The sequence below is a fragment of the Ursus americanus genome, chromosome 4 (assembly GCF_024610735.1).
Source record: "Ursus americanus isolate L20-20 chromosome 4, mUrsAme1.1.p, whole genome shotgun sequence".
NCBI lineage: Eukaryota > Metazoa > Chordata > Mammalia > Carnivora > Ursidae > Ursus > Ursus americanus.
In genome coordinates, this window is record NC_142130.1 from 15,057,966 (window position 1) to 15,077,146 (window position 19,181).

Sequence of the window (19,181 nt, forward strand, 5' to 3'; positions counted from 1 at the left end):
AATAGGTGAGAAATTTGATCTATTGCAAAGCATAAGAACTATGAAATTAAAAATAACCCCTTCCATGACTACTGAAACTGACTTGGTTTCACCTGAAGTGTAGATGGATGATAATCCTTAGTAGTCCAACACTTTCTGAAAGTGCAAAACGCAGATTATTAATCGATGCCATGCAATAAAAGTTAACCCTCTGAAAGACTGTCAGACAGTTCTAGCAACTGTAAAAACTTATAATTCAATAAAACATGACAAGCCTATGCCCGTGTTAGTTTCTGCTTACGGAAATGAAAGGGAGAGGCAGAAGACCTGAACAATGTAAGCTTTCTTTTTTCCTTAAAAAAACAAAACAAAACAAGAAAACAAAAAATGTGCTCAATGATTCTTTTAAAAAGTCTCTAAGTAACTCTTAAGAGCTGGAATTAATTAAAACCGGAAGGTGCCTGGTATCATTCTTCAAAGATTGTAAGGTTTGTTAGCAACATAAGCAACGAGCTAAGGAAGAAAATTACTAAATTAGAATAGGTTTATATGAAGAAAAAAATGCCACTAAGGAAGCTGCGAATCCTGCCCTAAAAGCTTCAGCAACATACATCCACGCGGTTTGGGCTCAACTTGCGCACTAAGCAAATGAATCTGAGGTCTCTTTTAGTTTATGTGAAACGATGTCCTTTAAATACAGCATTATTTTCCAAAATAATTCAAAAAAGCGATTGTTACTTCTTAGCTGATTAAATGCTCTGTTAGTCTTTAATAAAAATAGTAAATAATCCCTTCATTTAAAAAATCTCATCTCCTGTGAGAAGTAATAAAATAGTAAAATTCGTAATTTCATCTCTGGGCTTAAAGTATCTATCTTAGAAAACAACACATTTAGGGAAAACAGTGGTTTGGGTTCCGATGGCAGTTGTCATAACTGATTAAACAGCAGTGTGGGAGAGAATAGACATGTTATATGTCATGAAGGCTAACTCAGAGCAAAAAAAGTTTATTCTACAATAGAACATTGGAGGAGTAAATGCAATTAAAATGTAAACAAGAAATTGTAAACAAGAAATAGCATCCCTCTCTCTTTACTTGACTAGTAAATAGTCTGTACAAACTACATAGATATCAAAGGTTTCATATATGTACACAGCCAACATAATATCAAAATATATTTTATTCTGGACCTCTTTCAGATCTGATTCAAATTACAGTTGTCAAAGCAATACAATGCAAAGGGAAACCGCAACAACAACAACAACAACAAAAATGTGCCTAGAAAGGATAAAAGGGTCATTGGGGACAAATCATTGTGATGTGGAACCAAAGTACATCGTGAGTGTAATTATCATGGTCCAGGACAGCAGAGAACATCTGGATCAGTCTTCCTTACACAAGAATCATGAAAACTGAACAAGAACGTTCTTTAACGCGTACAAAAACTGTCATGGGCTGGTTTACACTTTTACAACAGTTTTAAAGTTAACTGGATAACTAAAGAAATGATGCAGACATTTTAATCCAGTGCTATAGGTAGGCTCACAGAATTAGACCCAAAGGATTTGCCAAAATCAAAATGAGAACATCATAGCTACAATGTCAAAGTCAGGAAAGAAGGAAATTGCTTCTGTATTTAGGGGTCACAGAGCCACAAAACGCAGTCTGTGTTTGCTTTTAATGAGATGGATAAGTACATCGGACTTAGATACAACATGCAGAATGTTTTCTTGAACTTATGCAGAAACTCCAAAGAAAACATCGTAAAACAGCTTACTAGGAAAAAAAAAAAAAAAGATGCCCTAGTTATTCACCCTGCTTCAACACTGTCAACGTAAAGGCAGAAATAAAGAATGCTATTAATACTTGAGAACTACTGATATAAGACATCAAATTTCTAAATCAGTGTATTAAAAAAGTGAACACTTTCTCTTTTTTCTCTCTCTTCTACATTTAACTAGAATCATGTTAAAAAAATTGATATTGAATGTGACACTTCAGAGCTACTACCGGAAGGAGTAATTCATGACCTCCCTACCCTCCTTCCATCCCTGCTGATTCAGAAGGAAAAACAAACAAAAACAAACAAACAGAAAACCAACCAGGGTCTCTTGTAGATTTGCTGCTATTCCCCAAAATGTTGGCATTTGCTGCCATGCCACAATGTTGGTCCACTGAAATAGAATTTCTGTGGAAACAGTCAACAGTAATTCACCAAATGCCAGTACCACCCTTAGCATGTGAGAATAAATGCAGGTTCCATAGAAATGTACAATGTGCTTAAGAAGATGAAAACGGTTTTGAAAAGAGTAAACAGCACTGCATTTGAGATTATTTTTCTGCTTACCTAGTTAAAATTTAACATTTTTGCTCACATAAGGACAGTCATTTGTGATTCCTTTAAATAGCAAAAATGCATACTCCTCTTCGGGCCTCTATGCAATAATAGTTTACATTACTCTTAACAAAATCATTCTACATAAACAGATAGCTCCTTAAAAATAGTACTCTCTCATTAAATCTAATTTGACAGAAAGAAGTCTAAGGAAAAAAGGAGTGCTTTATAAGTGAAAAAGTACAAATCTTTGGCCTTTCTCTTGACATTTTTATATGTCAAAAAGCAAAAAACCTTCATGTATTTCAATCTAATAATTACTTTTTGCACCATAATTTGTTTTTTACACCACAAAAGGAGGCACTTTCAGTATCTGTAAAAGGTGTTTAATCCTAAAACATACTTACCTAGAGAATTATTAGTTAAAACAGAATTCAATATACTCTAAAATCTAGTAGGAAATTAAAAGTTACCACTTCTGAAAGTCATTCGAAAGTCAATGATGGTACCTGATCAAGGACAGAAATGGGGACTGGAACAAACAGAAGACCGTATGGGACTTCCTACACGGAGGAGGGAAAGAAAGATATTCCTTTATGAAGTTTAAGAGTGACAGCTGCTCTTTCTTTACTTTAATCAAAGAGTACTCTAGTCATTCAAGTTTTCCTTTCTGTTTTTCCTTATTAAGTTTGTTACAGTAGCTTATACAACGATATACAACGAAAACGACAGAAAATCTACTGGAATCCGTTGATCTTCAGGAATAAGTTCTCAGAAAAAAAAGGAAGGAAAAACGAGCCAAGAACCTCAAATACAGAATTGTGCAGGCCGTGAAACTTGGTCTCCTACAATCGAGTTACTGCTCAGGTTGGGGGCGATCTCACTCCTGTCTGTCGGAGCAGCACCGTGGCACAGCAGCAGCAATGACGCTGTCGGGAACAGCAGCAAAATCAACTGGACGCTCATAAAGGACCCAAGCCTACAGAACGGACGCCTTTCCCCAAGGGCCCCCCTGAAAAGACCCAAGACTTCAGGATAAAGCTCTGTATTTACCATCTTTTATATGTCCTATTGTGGCTATTATGCTTAAGTAAAATAGCTAACGATTAAAAAAAGAAAGAAAGAAAAGGTGACAATACCGTCAAAATGCAGCTGTCTACTTGGGCAGCTATCCTGCAGAACGTCTTGACTATCTTTTAATCAGCTGGGGGGGAAAAGTCAATAACTGTATGCAAATGAATAAATTGTCCGTATCAAAATACAAAAGTACTATCAATAATCACCTCTGACTTTCAGATTTAAATTCAGTGCAATTGACAGATGCATCACTAAAGGAAAATGCAGCTTAAATCTACTCAAAACATTTGTGTCTATTCCTGGGAGCACATTTAAAAATTATTGCACAGATTTTTAAATTTTTATTTATTTTTTTTTTAAACAACAACAGAGGTCAACCACAGATGTGGACCTCTAGCAATAAAAGCAGGATTTCAAGTGCCAGATACTCAGCATATTAGGTTTCCTACATAAGTCACAGGGTAATAGTTCTAAATATCTATAATGTGATCCAAAACCCTAAAAACAGCTGGCACAAAACCATCATGAGTGACTGCCTCTCTGGATGTAAATTTTTAAAAATATTATTACAGTATCATAGTCCCCACTAACGATAACTGGGGTACATATAACAATGTATTGTGAAATTAAGTGTATTTATTCTCTTTACCAATAGCAAATGCTATCCTACCTTAGTAAAACCAAGACTTGCTTCAATCAATGCTGTTTTGTAAAAATAGCAAAACAACAACTGCTGAAAATCAAAGCTGCGTTACTTGGGTTAAATCGGTTTCTACTTCCACTTAAAACATAGGTTAAAATTTTAGTAGTAAAGGCCTCAAAATAATTAGTGACGGAAATAGTGTTATAAATTTGTTAAGCTTAATAATAAGCAATTCCTTAATTAAAATCTTTGCAATATAAATTTGACAACTATTCTCTTCAAAACTGACACTTGTGGATACTTACATTAATCATGACAAACCCTGTTAGTCACACATATAAACACAGCCCCATGCTATCATTTGCAAATTCTGTGTATTTTAATTTTTAGTTGCATGAACACAAGAGGTTTGCTCTGAAACCTATTATCTTTCAGAAAATACTTGATATTATAAGCAGAGTAAAAGACATGATATAGTAGTGATTACGGAGAAAAAAAAATAGCAGCTTAAATCTATCCATATTTGAAAAAAATGTAGTCACGAGTACCACGAATGCAGAATCAGAGCAGCAGGGAGGTTAGTGCAATTACACTTTCTTTTTTAAATTCTGAATCACTGCTATTTAAAAACATCTTGAAGCAAGTCTTTTGTTTTAAAGATTGTTTTTAAACTAAGGTAGCAAACATTTTGCCGTGTAATGGCAGTGTTATATGCCGTTATCTTGCTTTGTATAAAGAAAAACAACATGAGAGATTTTTAATACTGGAGTTTGGTTACATTACATATTTAAGCTTCTACACAGAATGATGGACACTTTGAGAAGCTAATCCTTATCCAGAAACATTTTAATCTCTTAAAAAACAAAGCAAAACAAACAAATAAACAAACAACAAAAAAAAAACCCCAAACCTACTTTGCTCCTTTTCACAATAGTGCACATTTTAACCATAATTTAGTTATGGCTACAAAACATCAGAAGATTTTTTTTTTTATGCATCTTCTCTATGGTATTTAAAAAAAAAAAATTGTGCCCTTCTAGTCTTTAATTGGCAGAAATATGTCCCAAAAAAGAAACTATTGCATTTAAGCCACATCACCAAAAAAGAACAAAAAAAAACCCCCAAAAACAAAAAAACAAAACAAACAAAACAAAACAAAAAAACAGAGCATAATATCCTTTTACTGATGTGTCTTACAGATTGACATGACCAAAAGTCATATGTTTTCATTCAATTTCCAATTCCCCCTTCCACAACATGCACCAATTGAATATATGCTCTGGGAGCCATAAAATGTACCAAACATCTATCTCTTCAAAAGAATGCATTAAAATATTTTTAAGAATTTTTTGTTTAAAAGGTGAAAAAAATATAAACAAGAAACTGATTCACTCCCTTACTTCATGCATCCATAAACTAAACCGAAAACAAAGTTTAAAAGCGAGAACAAACTACTGCTGCAAGTTTTTGTAAGTCCATTTTCTCTGTACATACAAACTGCTCAACTACTGAAGGGAAAAAAGAATATAATCCATGGTGTCTTCTGATTCAAAGGGGAAAAACAAGGCTGTCATTAGTATCCAAAAACTGGTACACATATGGGCTGCTTTTATAACGCATATTTCTTTCTCTCTTCTGTTTTTCATATCCCAAACTTCTAAATGCTATTTTAGGGGCACAGCAGATTAGATTCCAGCACTTGGTGAACAGAATTCACAAGCTGTGACAAAATTCTGTCATCTTCAGGGTGCAATTTTGTTTATATACACTGTATGTATATATTTCTTTTAGATTTGGCTGTAGTGGACTGGCCATGGTTCAAGTGGGACTATAGCAGTACATGGGTCAGGGACAGTCATTTTGGCTATGTACACATTCATAGTCGGTCCATGGCTTCCAACTAGTAGCGCTATTTCCGAAGGTCTAATACACAAACCTGTAAGAAATTAAAATAATCAACCAGTGTGTTAAGAATTTCATTGTACATTTTTAGTTTAACGTTTCTATAGTACAGTTTGAAATCTATTTTTACTTCCGAGTTCACGAAACTGGTAAAGCAGCAGTAATCATAGCGCTGGGCACTTAACCAACAGAAATCAGACAAATCATCTAAGAGATGGAGGAAATCACCATGGGCTAACACTACAAAGAAAGAACCACGGCTAAAATTTTGAAGATCTACTCTCCGTTAATTAAAAAACAGAAAAAATATGCTCAAGATAGACCATTTCCTATCTTCTGGGCCTAAATGAAAGAGAACTCAGATTATATTAAGCTACAGCTTCAGAAAGCAGCTAATGGGTAATACCCCCTCCATTTTCCCTTTGCCTTCAGAGCTTTGGAAGCCAAAACTAGTTTTGGCTATAAAGAGTTGGCCAATCTCATCCTGAAAGTCTCTCAGTATCACTCATTCCTCAATGCAGGACTCAACTGCCTCTACTCCCCCCCCCTTCCCTGGGCCACCAACACTCTTCTGCAGGGAAGACAAGGTAGAAAAAGGAATTAAAAATTCAAATCTCTCTCAGAGTGGTATTCTTCTATGCTCGATTTCACTAATGAAGGTTTACATTAAAAATAACTATCCATTTCTTGGTTATGAAGATACTCTTTTGGCAAACACAGCCTATATTTTGTTTTTATTATTTGAATGAAATAAACAAGAAAAATATACAAACTCCAGTAAAAAAGATCAATGCCATAAAACTCATTTTGAAAAGACTTCTGTAGTCACAACCACAATAAGCCACATTTATTTACTACGCTTACACACCACCCACCCCCTTGGAAACACTTCAGGATACTTACTGAACCATCTGATGCACTGGCTCCAACTTTGTCTCCTGCTGCATTCCAGCAAACTTCAAAAATTCCACCTGTTCCCCTATAGCTGTGAACTAGAGCACCTGTCTAAAAAAATGAAAAAACATATTCTTAAAAATGAGAACATATATTATTATAATTCCAAATATTGAGGTAAAATATTATATGGCATTATTTCTAGCAATCAGAGATGGAATTTAGCTTTGACTCCAAAATAAATTAGAAGTTTCGAAACACCAGAAATGTGATGATCGTCCTATAAAATAACACTTGCCTGCACTCAATAGATCTCTCTCTCTCTCTCACACACACTCTCTGTTTCTCCAGTACTGACAACCATGTGGCCTCGTTGATACAGTCAACAGTGGAGTAAACATTCAATGTATGACCTGAAGTAAACTGTTGTTGTTGCTGTTGAAGGGTGCATGAGTCTGGCTAACATTTAGAGAGATAAAATGAAGTCAGAATTTCTTTGATTAAACATCCTAGGGGCGCCTGGGTGGCGCAGTCGTCAAGCGTCTGCCTTCGGCTCAGGGCGTGATCCCGGCGTTATGGGATCGAGCCCCACATCAGGCTCTTCCGCTAGGAGCCTGCTTCTTCCTCTCCCACTCCCCCTGCTTGTGTTCCCTCTCTCACTGGCTGTCTCTATCTCTGTCGGATAAATAAATAAAATCTTAAAAAAAAAAAAAAAAACAAAAAAACATCCTAAAGAGAAAGCACAATAAACTAGTAAAGACAATTCCAATTCCAATATAAGTCTGTGAGTTACTCTATATTTACTGAGAAGCCCCTAAGCTAAAAGAGATTTATTAAAAAAAAAAAAAAAAAAGGAAACCAAAATTATTCAGTTACCCACTGAACAATTAAAACTCAGTAAAAAAAACATATTCTCCTAGGAAACCAGTCATTAAACAGGGCAAAGATCAGAGGCTCTGCTGTGAGGAATTGGAAAACAATGAAAAATATGCTTCTGGTGTTCTGCCCTGAAAAAGCAGAGAAGTATCTCTCAGCTTTACGATAACCTAAAAAGGTCAAACTAGACGTAGCAGGTCTACCTAAAAACAACATGGCAGTAAGACATGTACCTTGTAAATACCTCCTCAGACAGCCAATCCTAATTTAATTACTAAGCCAGAAGTGTCTTTTCCCTTGCTTTCCTCTTCAAAGTCATCCTGCTAATATTGCAGAAACCACAGGTGCACTGCTACAGCTGACCGCATCAGACAGGTTCGACTGTTTTCTTCCCTCTACCTCAAGTTTCTTACAATATAAAAGATTCATGGAAGTGTGAGTATAGTAGGTCTCGAGTATATTTCCATGGTTAATTAAGAGAAAGGAGTGGCACCAACAAAATCTAAAGTCTGTTGATGCACAGGAAGTAAAATCTACAGGACAGAAAGCTTTGGGGTTTAAAAAAATCCAACTTTCTTTCCAAAGCACTTACCAATTTCTAAGCTCAAATCAGGCTATAACTGAACCCAAACAGCATGGTCTACAAGCTAGAGCCCTAACATTAACAAAGGCCAATGGATTAACAGCACTGCTCAAATCTGTGTATGTGTGTTCAGACCAGACTTCAACAACTGACCTTGAAATGCTTAGGTAACGTATCATATGGACGATAATCCAAGTGACGAAAGAAAAAACGGGATTTATATATGACAAAGAGACAATGACCGCACCAACAGCTCACTAGATGCATTTTACTATTTTCAAACTTAAAAAAGTAAAATGATATTTTCTGATACACAATAGTGATACATCTAAATAGTATGGATAGTTGTTCAAATGCCCCTAAGAGCCTACCAGTATCCTCCATTAGAATCCTACACTTCTATACCCAAATTTCATTTGAATTCATTTTTTTCACAATGGAGCAAATAAGTGACTGAAAATGTATACAACACGCAGATTGTATACAACACAGTACGATCTATAGATTGTACTTAGAAAGTCTCTGCTATTCAATCACAAAACAAAAAGATTAAAGGAAAGTCAAGGGGAAACCTAAACTATTAAAACTAATACGAGAGCTCAGAGAGGTGGATGGATTCAGTCTCAATGTGCCAGAATTCGCGATGTTCCAACCACAAGCAACAACCAGTAAGTAAAAGGAATATATTTTTAAAAAGACGTCATTCATGGTTAGCAATAATATCCATTAGGCACTTCAGAATAAATCAAGAAAAAAGACCTTCATAAAGAAATTATAAAACTTTAATGAAGGGAGAAGAAAGACTTAATCAGGGGATCCATAAAGTTAGTTATTAAAACTATGCTAATGGTGCAGGTATATACAATGTCTATCAATGCAGGACAAGTGAATCTAATGAATAAACCACAATAAGAACGTGATATATGAAAGAAGTGGCACTATGAGACAGCAAAGGGGTAAATAAGTGTTGAGACAACTGGCTATCCATTAGAAATATAAAATTAGATCTCTACCTCAGATCATACATATAAAAACCAATTCTAAGGGGGTTAAAAATATAAATTAAAAAAAAAAAACAGTGAGAGTATAAAAATGAAAGAATCTTAATACTTTCATACACAAAAAATGTCAGGAAGAATGAAAGAGAAACTAATAAAAATAGTTACTCATAGGGAATCAAGAAAAAATGGGAGCTCCAAGACTTCCCAGTGTACACCTCTTTAACGTTTACAGGGGAACATCTGAATGCCTAACTTGATTAAAAATGATACTTGAGAATGAGGATTTATGCAAGAGTCTGACCAATTACGATGACCAGGTATACAAAGAGAAAGAGCTCACAGTAACGGACTATGGGTGTGCTACAACCACCCAAGAAGGGGTCACCGACGGGGCGGGGCAGTCAAGCCACTGCTATTAAAAAAACAGTATGTGGAGCATAAACGCTAAAAAGGTGAGAAGATGAAACAAAGCAACTGGCTAATCTCTCCATTTTTAGGAAACGATCTCTCTATAGTACTATCCCTAAAAAGGTAGTACAGTTTTAAGTTTATTCCTGATGAATCGCTGTGTTCAGCCAGAAAATCTTGTCCTTTAGCACAATCTATTAACTGCTCACATATAGCTCCTTCAAAGACACGGCTTTTAGAAAATCAAGAAACTACATCATTTATCTAAAAGTGCATCTCAAATTCTCACATTTTAGGTCAGTAAACTTGAAAAAAAATAAAACAAGAATCTAAATTTATTCCTAAATTCTGGTCTACATTAGGAAAATGTAACTTCGATTCACTTCAGTCTTTCCTTGGCTGTAAATTAAAAAAAAAGTACTCACTTAAAAACTAGGATTGAACTAATGTCGCAAAAGGAATGACAACCAAAAGAGAAAAGAGAATTTCTATAGGCAAGTGCTTCTTGGTAACTATGAAAGCAGGTGATGAGTTAAATAACTGAGACATACCTGTGTGTTCCAGATGTGCACACATTTGTCAAAAGAACCACTTGCCAGGTACCTGCCATCAGGACTGAAAGCCACACTGTACACAGGCTCTTGGTGTTTTGTCAAAGTATGGATGCAAATTCCTCGGTCTACGTCCCATAATCTAACAGTAGAATCGAAGGATGCACTGACAAAGGAGGAAACAAAATGACTCCGTAAGTAATGAAATACTCCCAAGCCCCACCACCAATCTATAATATTCAGCCATTTCTAGTAGCTAGCCACGAATTCCTTATGAGATGCAGACTGGGCTGTTAGGAAGCAAGTGTTCTGGAAGCAAAGCTATACAGGAGAAAAGGCAGCTTAAGAGCACCTCCGAGTCCCTGAACTAAAAAAACAAAATAAGCTGAATTCATGGTATTCCTTGGCTCTTTAAATTATTCTTTTACACTGACTGATCCGTGGTTTTGAACAATGTATTGACTATATTTTTAATATTATTTTTTTTAATGCTGAAGAAACTTTATTGCACTATGCCTCGATTACTTGAGTTTTTAATCAATATTTGATATCATCAATAAATATTTGATAACTCAAGATATAAAAATCCATGATGGACTGAAATAAGAATAAAACTCCAAGTTTAAATATTCCCATCAAAAAAACATTCCTTGCAGGATACATTCCCATTTCATGGAATCTTTCCTAACTCTGTCATATTTACTAGAAGCTTTTTGTGTAGAAGACTCATAAAGGAAAGAGTAAAACAGAAATATTACCTTGCTAACATAAGGTTGGCATTTGGATTATTTGTCCCCGGCCCTGTTGGACTCCATTTGATAGTATAAATTTCTTTATTATGGGCTTGCAAATCATGGACACAACTGTCCTGTTTCATACTCCATATCTGAGCAAAACAGAAAAATGTATGTAGTCATATTTTCCCATACAAAGGATACATTTAAAATACTAATGTGCCAATCTAAAATATAAGCAGTATAACCAGACAATGATTAGTGATCAAGGGAATTATTTGCAAAGAAATTAAAATGTAGAATATATTTAATATTTCTCTCTTCTAAAAATGACAAATTAGCTTTAAGTCCTCTCCAAATGTTCACTATTCTGAGGCTTCAAGACTGAATTAGCTGTAGTTCAAAGATTAACTTCGAGAGCTTCAGACGGTACAAACTTCAACATTTAGTAAGTCCCTTGGGTAACGATCCTAAAATGTTGAAGGCATTAGTTTCGACACTGTCCCTTAATTAAAGGATGTAGATTATAATTCCTTTCAGGATTTAGAATCAGAAAACATTCTGTAACAGAGAAGGGCAAATACGCAAGCAACATGCAAATAACACATTCCTGTATGACACTAAGGTGCAGGCAACAAAAACAAAACCAAAAAGCCAAATGGAACTATATAAATAAAAAGCTTCTGAGCAGCAAGGGTAACAATAAAGTAAAGAGGCAACTGACAGAATGGGAGAACACACATGCAAACCATATATCTATATATAAATAAAGGGTTAATTTTGAAAATATAAGAGGAACTCCTACAACTCAATAGCAAAAACCCTAATAATCCAATTTGAAAATGGGCAACTGATGTGAACAGACCTTTCTTCCAAGAAGATATACAAATGCCCAACGGGTACATGAAAAGATGCTCAATGTCACTAGCCATCAGGGAAATGCAAATCAAAACTACAATGAGATATCATTTCACATCTATTAGGATGGCTATTATAAAATAAAAACGACAATAAATGTTGACAAGGACGTAGAGAAATTAGACCACTTGTTACACTGCTGGTGGGAACGCAAAGCATTAGCTGCTATGAAAAACAGTATGCACGATACTCAAAAAAATAAAAACAGAACTACCATATTATCCAGCAATCCCGCCTCTGCGTATTTATCTAAAAGAACTAAAATCAGAATCTTAAAAATATATTTGCACTCCCTGTTCACTGCAGCATTAGTCACAGAAGTTAAGACACAGAAACAACCTAAGTGTCCATCAATGGATGAATGGATAAAGAAAATAAGGTATTACGTACAATATAATGTATGTAATACATTTATCATTCAGCCTTAAAAAAAAGGAATTCCTGAACTATGCAACAACATGGATGAATCTGAAGGACAAATACTGCACGGCCCCATTTATATGAGGTATCTAAAACTCACAGAAGCCAAGAAAAGAATGGTAGCTGCCAGAGGCTGAGGAGAAGAGATTAGGAGGACCAGCTAATCGACAAGTGTAAAATTTCAGCTCTACAGATCTACAATATTGTGCCCATAGATAACAATACTGCGCTGTACACTTAAAAATCTGATAAAAAAAGATGTCACGGTAAGTTTTCTTACCATAATAAAAGCTCAGAAAAATGACTCATACAGAACCAACCATGAAAAATGACAAAGCAATAATTAAAGTTAAAATGATGAGTAGAGAATAGCCTTGCTTGAGTTGAAAACACATGTGTACAGAGGTTTAAAATTAATATTATTTCTCAGCAAAAACCAAGAAAAACCTATACTGGAGTATTTCTGGCAAAATCATTCCATAAAGACATGGGGGTAAATCTTGCCAAACACAAACACATATCAAAACCCAACTGCCAGCAACAAAAAAAACCCCCGCAAAAATCAGGTGTGTTTCACATGTCTGCAATGTACCAATAAGAGATAACGAAGCAAACCCATCATGTTTTTGGATCCTAGACATTTATAACTCCATGTAAATAAGCCCCCAAAATACGTTTCAAAACTTATTTCATTTGACCTTTCAATAGCATTGCCACTGTTAACTCCCATCCATCAACTCCCTTGGAACATTCTTCTCTGAACACTCTTTTTCCATTTGGGTCATTCCTTCTCAGTTTCTTTTTGGAAGCTCGTTCCTCTTGAGCTGGCAATTTCTGGGAGTTTCTTAAGACTTTCTATTTCTAAGGTTCCCCTCTTTTCTTACTCTGTCCTCTCTCCCTACACAGCTTCATCCGAGCCCATGGCTTTGAATGACCACCCACCTGCAGAGAAGTCCCAAATGTTTCTGCCAAGGGCAGAGTTCTTCTCGGAGCATCAGGCCCCCCTAGCACCTCCACCTGCACGGCTCGATCACCGCGCAGGCTTCGCAGGATCTTCTGACTCATGTTCCTTGTTCTCAGAATTTGGCTCCACTATACAGTATCGACCCATCCCGTGTCTGCTTTAAAAATCTGACCTTTCATTATTGTTAGGACGAAAAGCTAACACTTTCTAGTTCAAACTTATCTAACTGCAACTCAGTAGACTCTCCAGCCACCGGCCTTCTTTCATTTCCGCTTATGTGCCACACTCTGTTCCAAAAGCTTTTCATTTTATGACTGCAACGCGCACGCATGCAAAGTAAACCCAGAGACAAAAGCATTAAGAGAAGCCTTTGTAGTAGCGATGTTTGCCAGGGGGCCCAGGCTTGAGAAAACTGATAACTAAAAACACAGGAGGTAGTTAAGGAAAAAACCCCACCAGGTTACCAAGGTTACATTTAGTCTGTTGACAGGAGGAAAAGCAGTTTTCTCTCATGATTCCTCCATCTGCAAGGGTCACCACATCTGCAGCCCTTGGCATTGCAGCGTCAAGATAAAATTATTTTCAGGAGAGTTACTATGTTGCAGGAAAGGGCTCAAAACTTCATTAATATTGGAGATTAGTACTAGGCTGTTCTTTATCTCAAAATGTTTTTTCTCTAAACGTGATGCGCACAGGTGCAAGGTGTTAGTTTTGCTTTTAGTCACACTGACAAGAAAAACATAAATCCATGTCGAGCTGCCGAGCTGGCGTGTGTCAACGAGGCTCCCTCACCAGCTAAGCAATTCTCTGCTACATATCTGCTTCCCAGCAAGGATGATACACATTCACACCACAAAATCAAATTAATATAGTTCACAGAATTTCAGCAAAATCCACGAATGCTACAAAGACCTGTTACTTATTAGTCAAATTTTTACATGTGCAAATAAACTTTAATTGAATCCGTATATGACCTTCTAGAAGTGAAGACAATTAAGACAGCAGGTTTTGTAGCACAATTCCTATCACTCTTTTAAATAGAATTTATTTGCTATATTTAAACACTTGAAATACTTCACAAAATAAAATATAAAAAACAATGATTAAGTACTAAAAAGTAGAGTAAATCCTGACCCAGGTTTAAGCATTCAATGAACTGTAAGACAGACATTCTAAATAATCTAAAAACGGCCAGAACAGTCATTCTTCATGACACCTCCACTGCATGTCTCCCCACTCCTCGAATTACCTTCAAAGTCATGTCATCAGAACAGGAGGCCAGAAGATTGCCAGTTGGGTCCCATTTGATAGCATTTACTTCATTCTAAAAATAACAGTAAATATTCACATTTTCATTTTATAGACTGGGTTGCTCTTTGGATGTTAAACATACATACTGCAAAGCCACTCTGTAATATTACTTATTCATAATAACCACTTTGCGGGGGGGAGGCTACTCACCGTATGTCCCTGGAATGTTTTAATAGGTCTGTCTTGTCCTAGTTTACAGACATGTATGCACATATCTGTGCTACAAGAAGCAAAGGTGTTGTTGCTCTGCCAGTCAACATCCAGTGCTGGTGCTGGAAAGAAAAAGCACTGAGTCTGCATTCATTCCACACGGACTAAAATCTCGGAGCTTGGGCTTTACGCCACGCTTGGACATTAAGTATGCTGATAGGAACTTGAGCATTTTACTTTATAATTTTTAAGTTAGTAATAGAATTTTTAAAAATGAAGGCATCTAAATATCACAAATGAATCCATTTCAGTTCAGTTGTCTCTCTGTGAGACAAAGCCTAACAGAAAGTAACACAGGAGATCAGGGTTCCTGAGAGCTTGCTCTATAAATTACTAGCACTGGCTTCTTGGTATCGTGTTTGTAAACACTTAAAAGTGATGTTATACTTCCTTTTATTTCTAAAATACTCTTGAGTGTTCAATAGACAAGGGGGCTTGGTTCCTCCACTCCCTAACCGCTGGGCCCCAAGCAAGTCATTTAACCTCTCATGATATTTTCCTCATCTAAAAAAGGATAAAACCTTTAAGCTTAATACACACAAGGATATTGTGAAGATCAAGTGAGATGATGTGTGTGAAAAGTACCTTGTAAATTACAAGTTAGACAAATGTTATGCTGAATTATTTCCAAATCACTCAACTGATAAGTGGAATATTGCATATGATCGCAAATACATTTTCTTCTAAGTGATTCTTGTCAGACACCGCTTAAAACCTACGTCATTGAATTTAAAACCTCAGACGCCCAAAAGCTGGCTGGCTATTAATAGTTATTTCAGCTCTGATATGACTGGAGAGTCTTTCTTTTCATTTCCCCCTGCTGCAAGGTGCAAAGGCTCTCTATAATTAGTAACGCAGATTAAGGTAACGATAGCAAGTAACTGGGTTAAGCAATAGGAGCACACAAAAAACACTGGGTTGAGAGCAGTGTTCATTAGCCAGGAGTAGTTTTCACGTTTCATTCGGCTGGGGGTGGGGATCACAAGATGACACATGATCAAAAGAGGACCTATGAATGTGAACATCATACAAAACTCAGATTTTAGTGTCCTAATAAAATTTTATTAAAACCCAGACAAGTTCATTTGGTTACATATTATCATGGCTGTTTTGCACTACAAGGGCAGACCAGACTGGCTCCCATAGAGATTCTACAGCTTATACAGCCCAAAAAGGTTGTGTTCTGGCCCTTTACAGAACAAGTTTACCATTCAGAGTAAACACTTAGAGACGAGGAGGAAAACAGGAAGTTAAAGTGAAGCTGTATAAAGCATTTAATACAATAGTCAGAACTTGTGTCTATGGGAAAGAAAAAACAAACCCATTTCCTTGTCGTATGTATATGTGCATAATAGTAACTGGCTATCTTTACACCGAGCATACTACGAACAGGAGTTCTGAGCACTGTTAGACTGATGAGCCAAGCGAGCAGAGCGAAGCGCAGGTTATATTCTACTGCTGTTGTAAGGCAGTATGACTTCAGAGGTGTCTGCTCTCCCTCCTTCACAGACCCTCTTTTACCTGTGCTGTGTCTAATTCCCAGTTTCTGAGTGCTTTGGTGCTAAGGGCTCCTGTGGTCAACTTCTTCAGAGAACTGCCCTGTTCTAATGCTGACTCCAACACCCTCCCCCCAAAAGATGGCTAGTACCCAATGGCTGGTGGTATGTAGTTGGGTTTGGGGGAGAAAGGAGATTATTCAAAAATCTAACGTGTGGCTAAAGATGAGAAAAACTCCAAGGTGTAATAAACACTCCAAAGCCCTGCCTGGATCAGGCTGAGGCTGGGCCCTCTTCCCCATCCTGATCCCTACAGTTCCTCACTTGTTTCCCCTGAGAGTGTTTCCTTAATAAATTGCGTCACTCAAATGCTTGGCTCAAGGTCTGCTTCTGGGAGAATCCAACTTAAATCAGCCAGTAAACAAAAATACAGGCCAACTTTGACGAGCACTATGTATGAATTCTGCTGTCTGTGCACATCGCATCATCTTAGATGCATGTCGATGACGGTCCTGTTCATTGTCTGCTTGCTCTCAGGGCCATTCCTAACCACACTCTGTCCTGCTATGCTCTACACACAGCAGGTGGACTCTTGCAAATGACATACCCCAGGCTCCAGTGTCTATCGGTTTCCAGATGGATTCATACAGTGGGAGACACTGTTACCAGCCCAACGGCAAGAGAAACAGAAGACAGGCGATTTTGCTCTCATCTCTCTTTCAAGGCTGGGTGGCTGGCAATGGCAACCGTTACTCCAAGGTGCCTGTTCTGGCCAGGCAGTCTGGTTTCTCCAGTTCTAAGTCCCACTGGGCAGCTGGATCCTGCCTTCTCTATCGTCTTAAGTTTTTTGCAGTTGTTACACTCTGGGATACCTCACAGTCCTCTGGTTTTCACTCTTCCAACACCTCTGCAACTATTTCCTTGTACTAACTTCCCCTTGTGGACTACCTGGTTTCGATTCTGTTTTCGTGCCTGGAATCTACACTTTCGTTTTGACATTAAGTACTATTACATAAGATATCATTTCAAAAATAATTTTAACAAAATGTTTGATAACTAATTGGTTCTAGTGTTAAGTGCTGGGGGGAAAAAAGCCTGGAAAATCTAATACACTTAGAAAACAATTAAAAGTATAATAAAATGCTACAAAGAATGCCAAGAACCTGTCCTGATGTATTAGGATGTTAATTTGATGCAGAGCTGTCTGCAAAATAGGAGATGGGAGGCTGAGAAAATAGGAAGTGGCATTCAAACAAATACACCATTAGGTTCAGAACAAAACAAAAACCATATGACCAAGTAAAGCTCCCTGGGAGAAGTTGGGGAATGCTGCAACATGAGTTGTATGATTTATGCTTTGTGATACACCTGGCTCATAAAATACAATGGTTATAAAATTGGTATAATCTAAGAACACCTACCTTCTTCCTTCTTGTTTACTCCTAAAATAAAAGGAGTCTAGGTGATGCAAATTCTTTAGGAAAGAAATACATCTCTATGGGGCCCCTGGCTGGCTCAGCTGGAAGAGCACAAGACTCTTGATCTTGGGGTTCTGAGTTCAAGCCCCGTGATGGGTGTAGAGATTACTTAATAAGTAAACTTTAAAAAAAAAAAAAAAGAAATACATCTCACAACAAAATGCATTTTTATGTAAGTGATATGTGAGAGATGTGTTCATTACTACTGATCTCATTTTATACATGATAAAAGAGACTAAGAAAAGTTAATTAACTTGCCTAGGGCTACACAATCTTTTAAAATCTTGGAGCTAAGATTAAAATTTGTGTGTCCTGCAAGTTTTGATACATTTTCGTTACCCCCTCCAACCTTCATAATTTAGAAGGTAACGAATGAACTGAACCTATGCAGCAAGGAGAGAAGGCCATTTATCAGTCATCCGCATTTTTTGGAAACAGCTTTACTGAAATATAGATCACATACTGTGAAATTCATCCATTTAAAGTGAACAATTCAATGGGTTTGGACATATTTTATTATTAATTTTTAAATACGGTGGTCCTATATAACATAAAATACCCTTTTATTAAGTGTACAATCAGTGGTATTAATTATGTTCACAAGGCTGTGCAACCACCACTATTTTCACACTTTCTCATCACCCCAAACAGAAACTCCACAGCCATTAAGCAATAACTCCCCATTTCCCCCTCGCCCACTCCTGAGAACCTCTAATCTTTACTTTGTCTCTATGAATGTGCCTGTTCTAGATAGTTAATAAGTAAAATCATACTACTTGTCCCTCTGTGTGTGCTTTACTCCACTTAGCATAATGCGTACAAGGTTCACTAATGTTGCAGCATGTGTCAGACCTTCATTCCTCTTCATGGCTGAGTAATAATTGTACGTGTAGACCACATTTTGTTTATTATTCATTTGTCTGTTGATGGACACTGGGTTGTTTCCACCTTTTGGCTACTGTGAATAATGCTGCTATGAACACTGACAAGAATCTGTTCAAGTCCCGGCTTCCAAGTCTTTTGGATATATACCGAGGTGTAGAATTGCTGGATCATAATATGGTAATTCTATATTTAGCTTTTTGAGGAACTGTCATACTATTTTCCACAGTGAGTGACTGTACCATTTTACAAACCTACTAGTGAAGTAGAAGGACCCTAAGGTCTCCATATCCTCATGAACATTATTACTTCTTCTGGCCATACTAACAGGTATGAAATGGCCACTTACTATAACTTATCTGTAGGGGTGCCTGGGTGGCTCAGTCATTAAGCATCTGCCTTCGGCTCAGGGCGTGATCCCGGCATTATGGGATCGAGCCCCACGTCAGGTTCCTACGCTGGGAGCCTGCTTCTTCCTCTCCCACTCCCCCTGCTTGTGTTCCCTCTCTCGCTGGCTGT

At 37.0% G+C, this 19,181-nt stretch overlaps 1 protein-coding gene across 11 annotated transcripts in view; it reads right to left on the reverse strand.

Moving 5' to 3' along the window:
• Nucleotides 1–1,141: 1,141 nt before the first annotated feature.
• TBL1XR1 (TBL1X/Y related 1) overlaps nucleotides 1,142–19,181 on the reverse strand; it is a 167,620-nt gene continuing 149,580 nt past the window's right edge. For all 11 annotated transcript variants that reach the window (XM_045788684.2, XM_087861413.1, XM_087861410.1 and 8 more), the window contains 6 exons: nucleotides 14,747–14,868; nucleotides 14,535–14,609; nucleotides 11,008–11,135; nucleotides 10,250–10,415; nucleotides 6,840–6,941; nucleotides 1,142–5,970 (listed from right to left, as the gene is read on the reverse strand). In XM_045788684.2, the coding sequence (XP_045644640.1) occupies nucleotides 5,944–5,970; nucleotides 6,840–6,941; nucleotides 10,250–10,415; nucleotides 11,008–11,135; nucleotides 14,535–14,609; nucleotides 14,747–14,868 (620 nt within the window). In that variant the 3' untranslated portion in view covers nucleotides 1,142–5,943. The remainder of the gene's footprint in view (nucleotides 5,971–6,839; nucleotides 6,942–10,249; nucleotides 10,416–11,007; nucleotides 11,136–14,534; nucleotides 14,610–14,746; nucleotides 14,869–19,181) is intronic.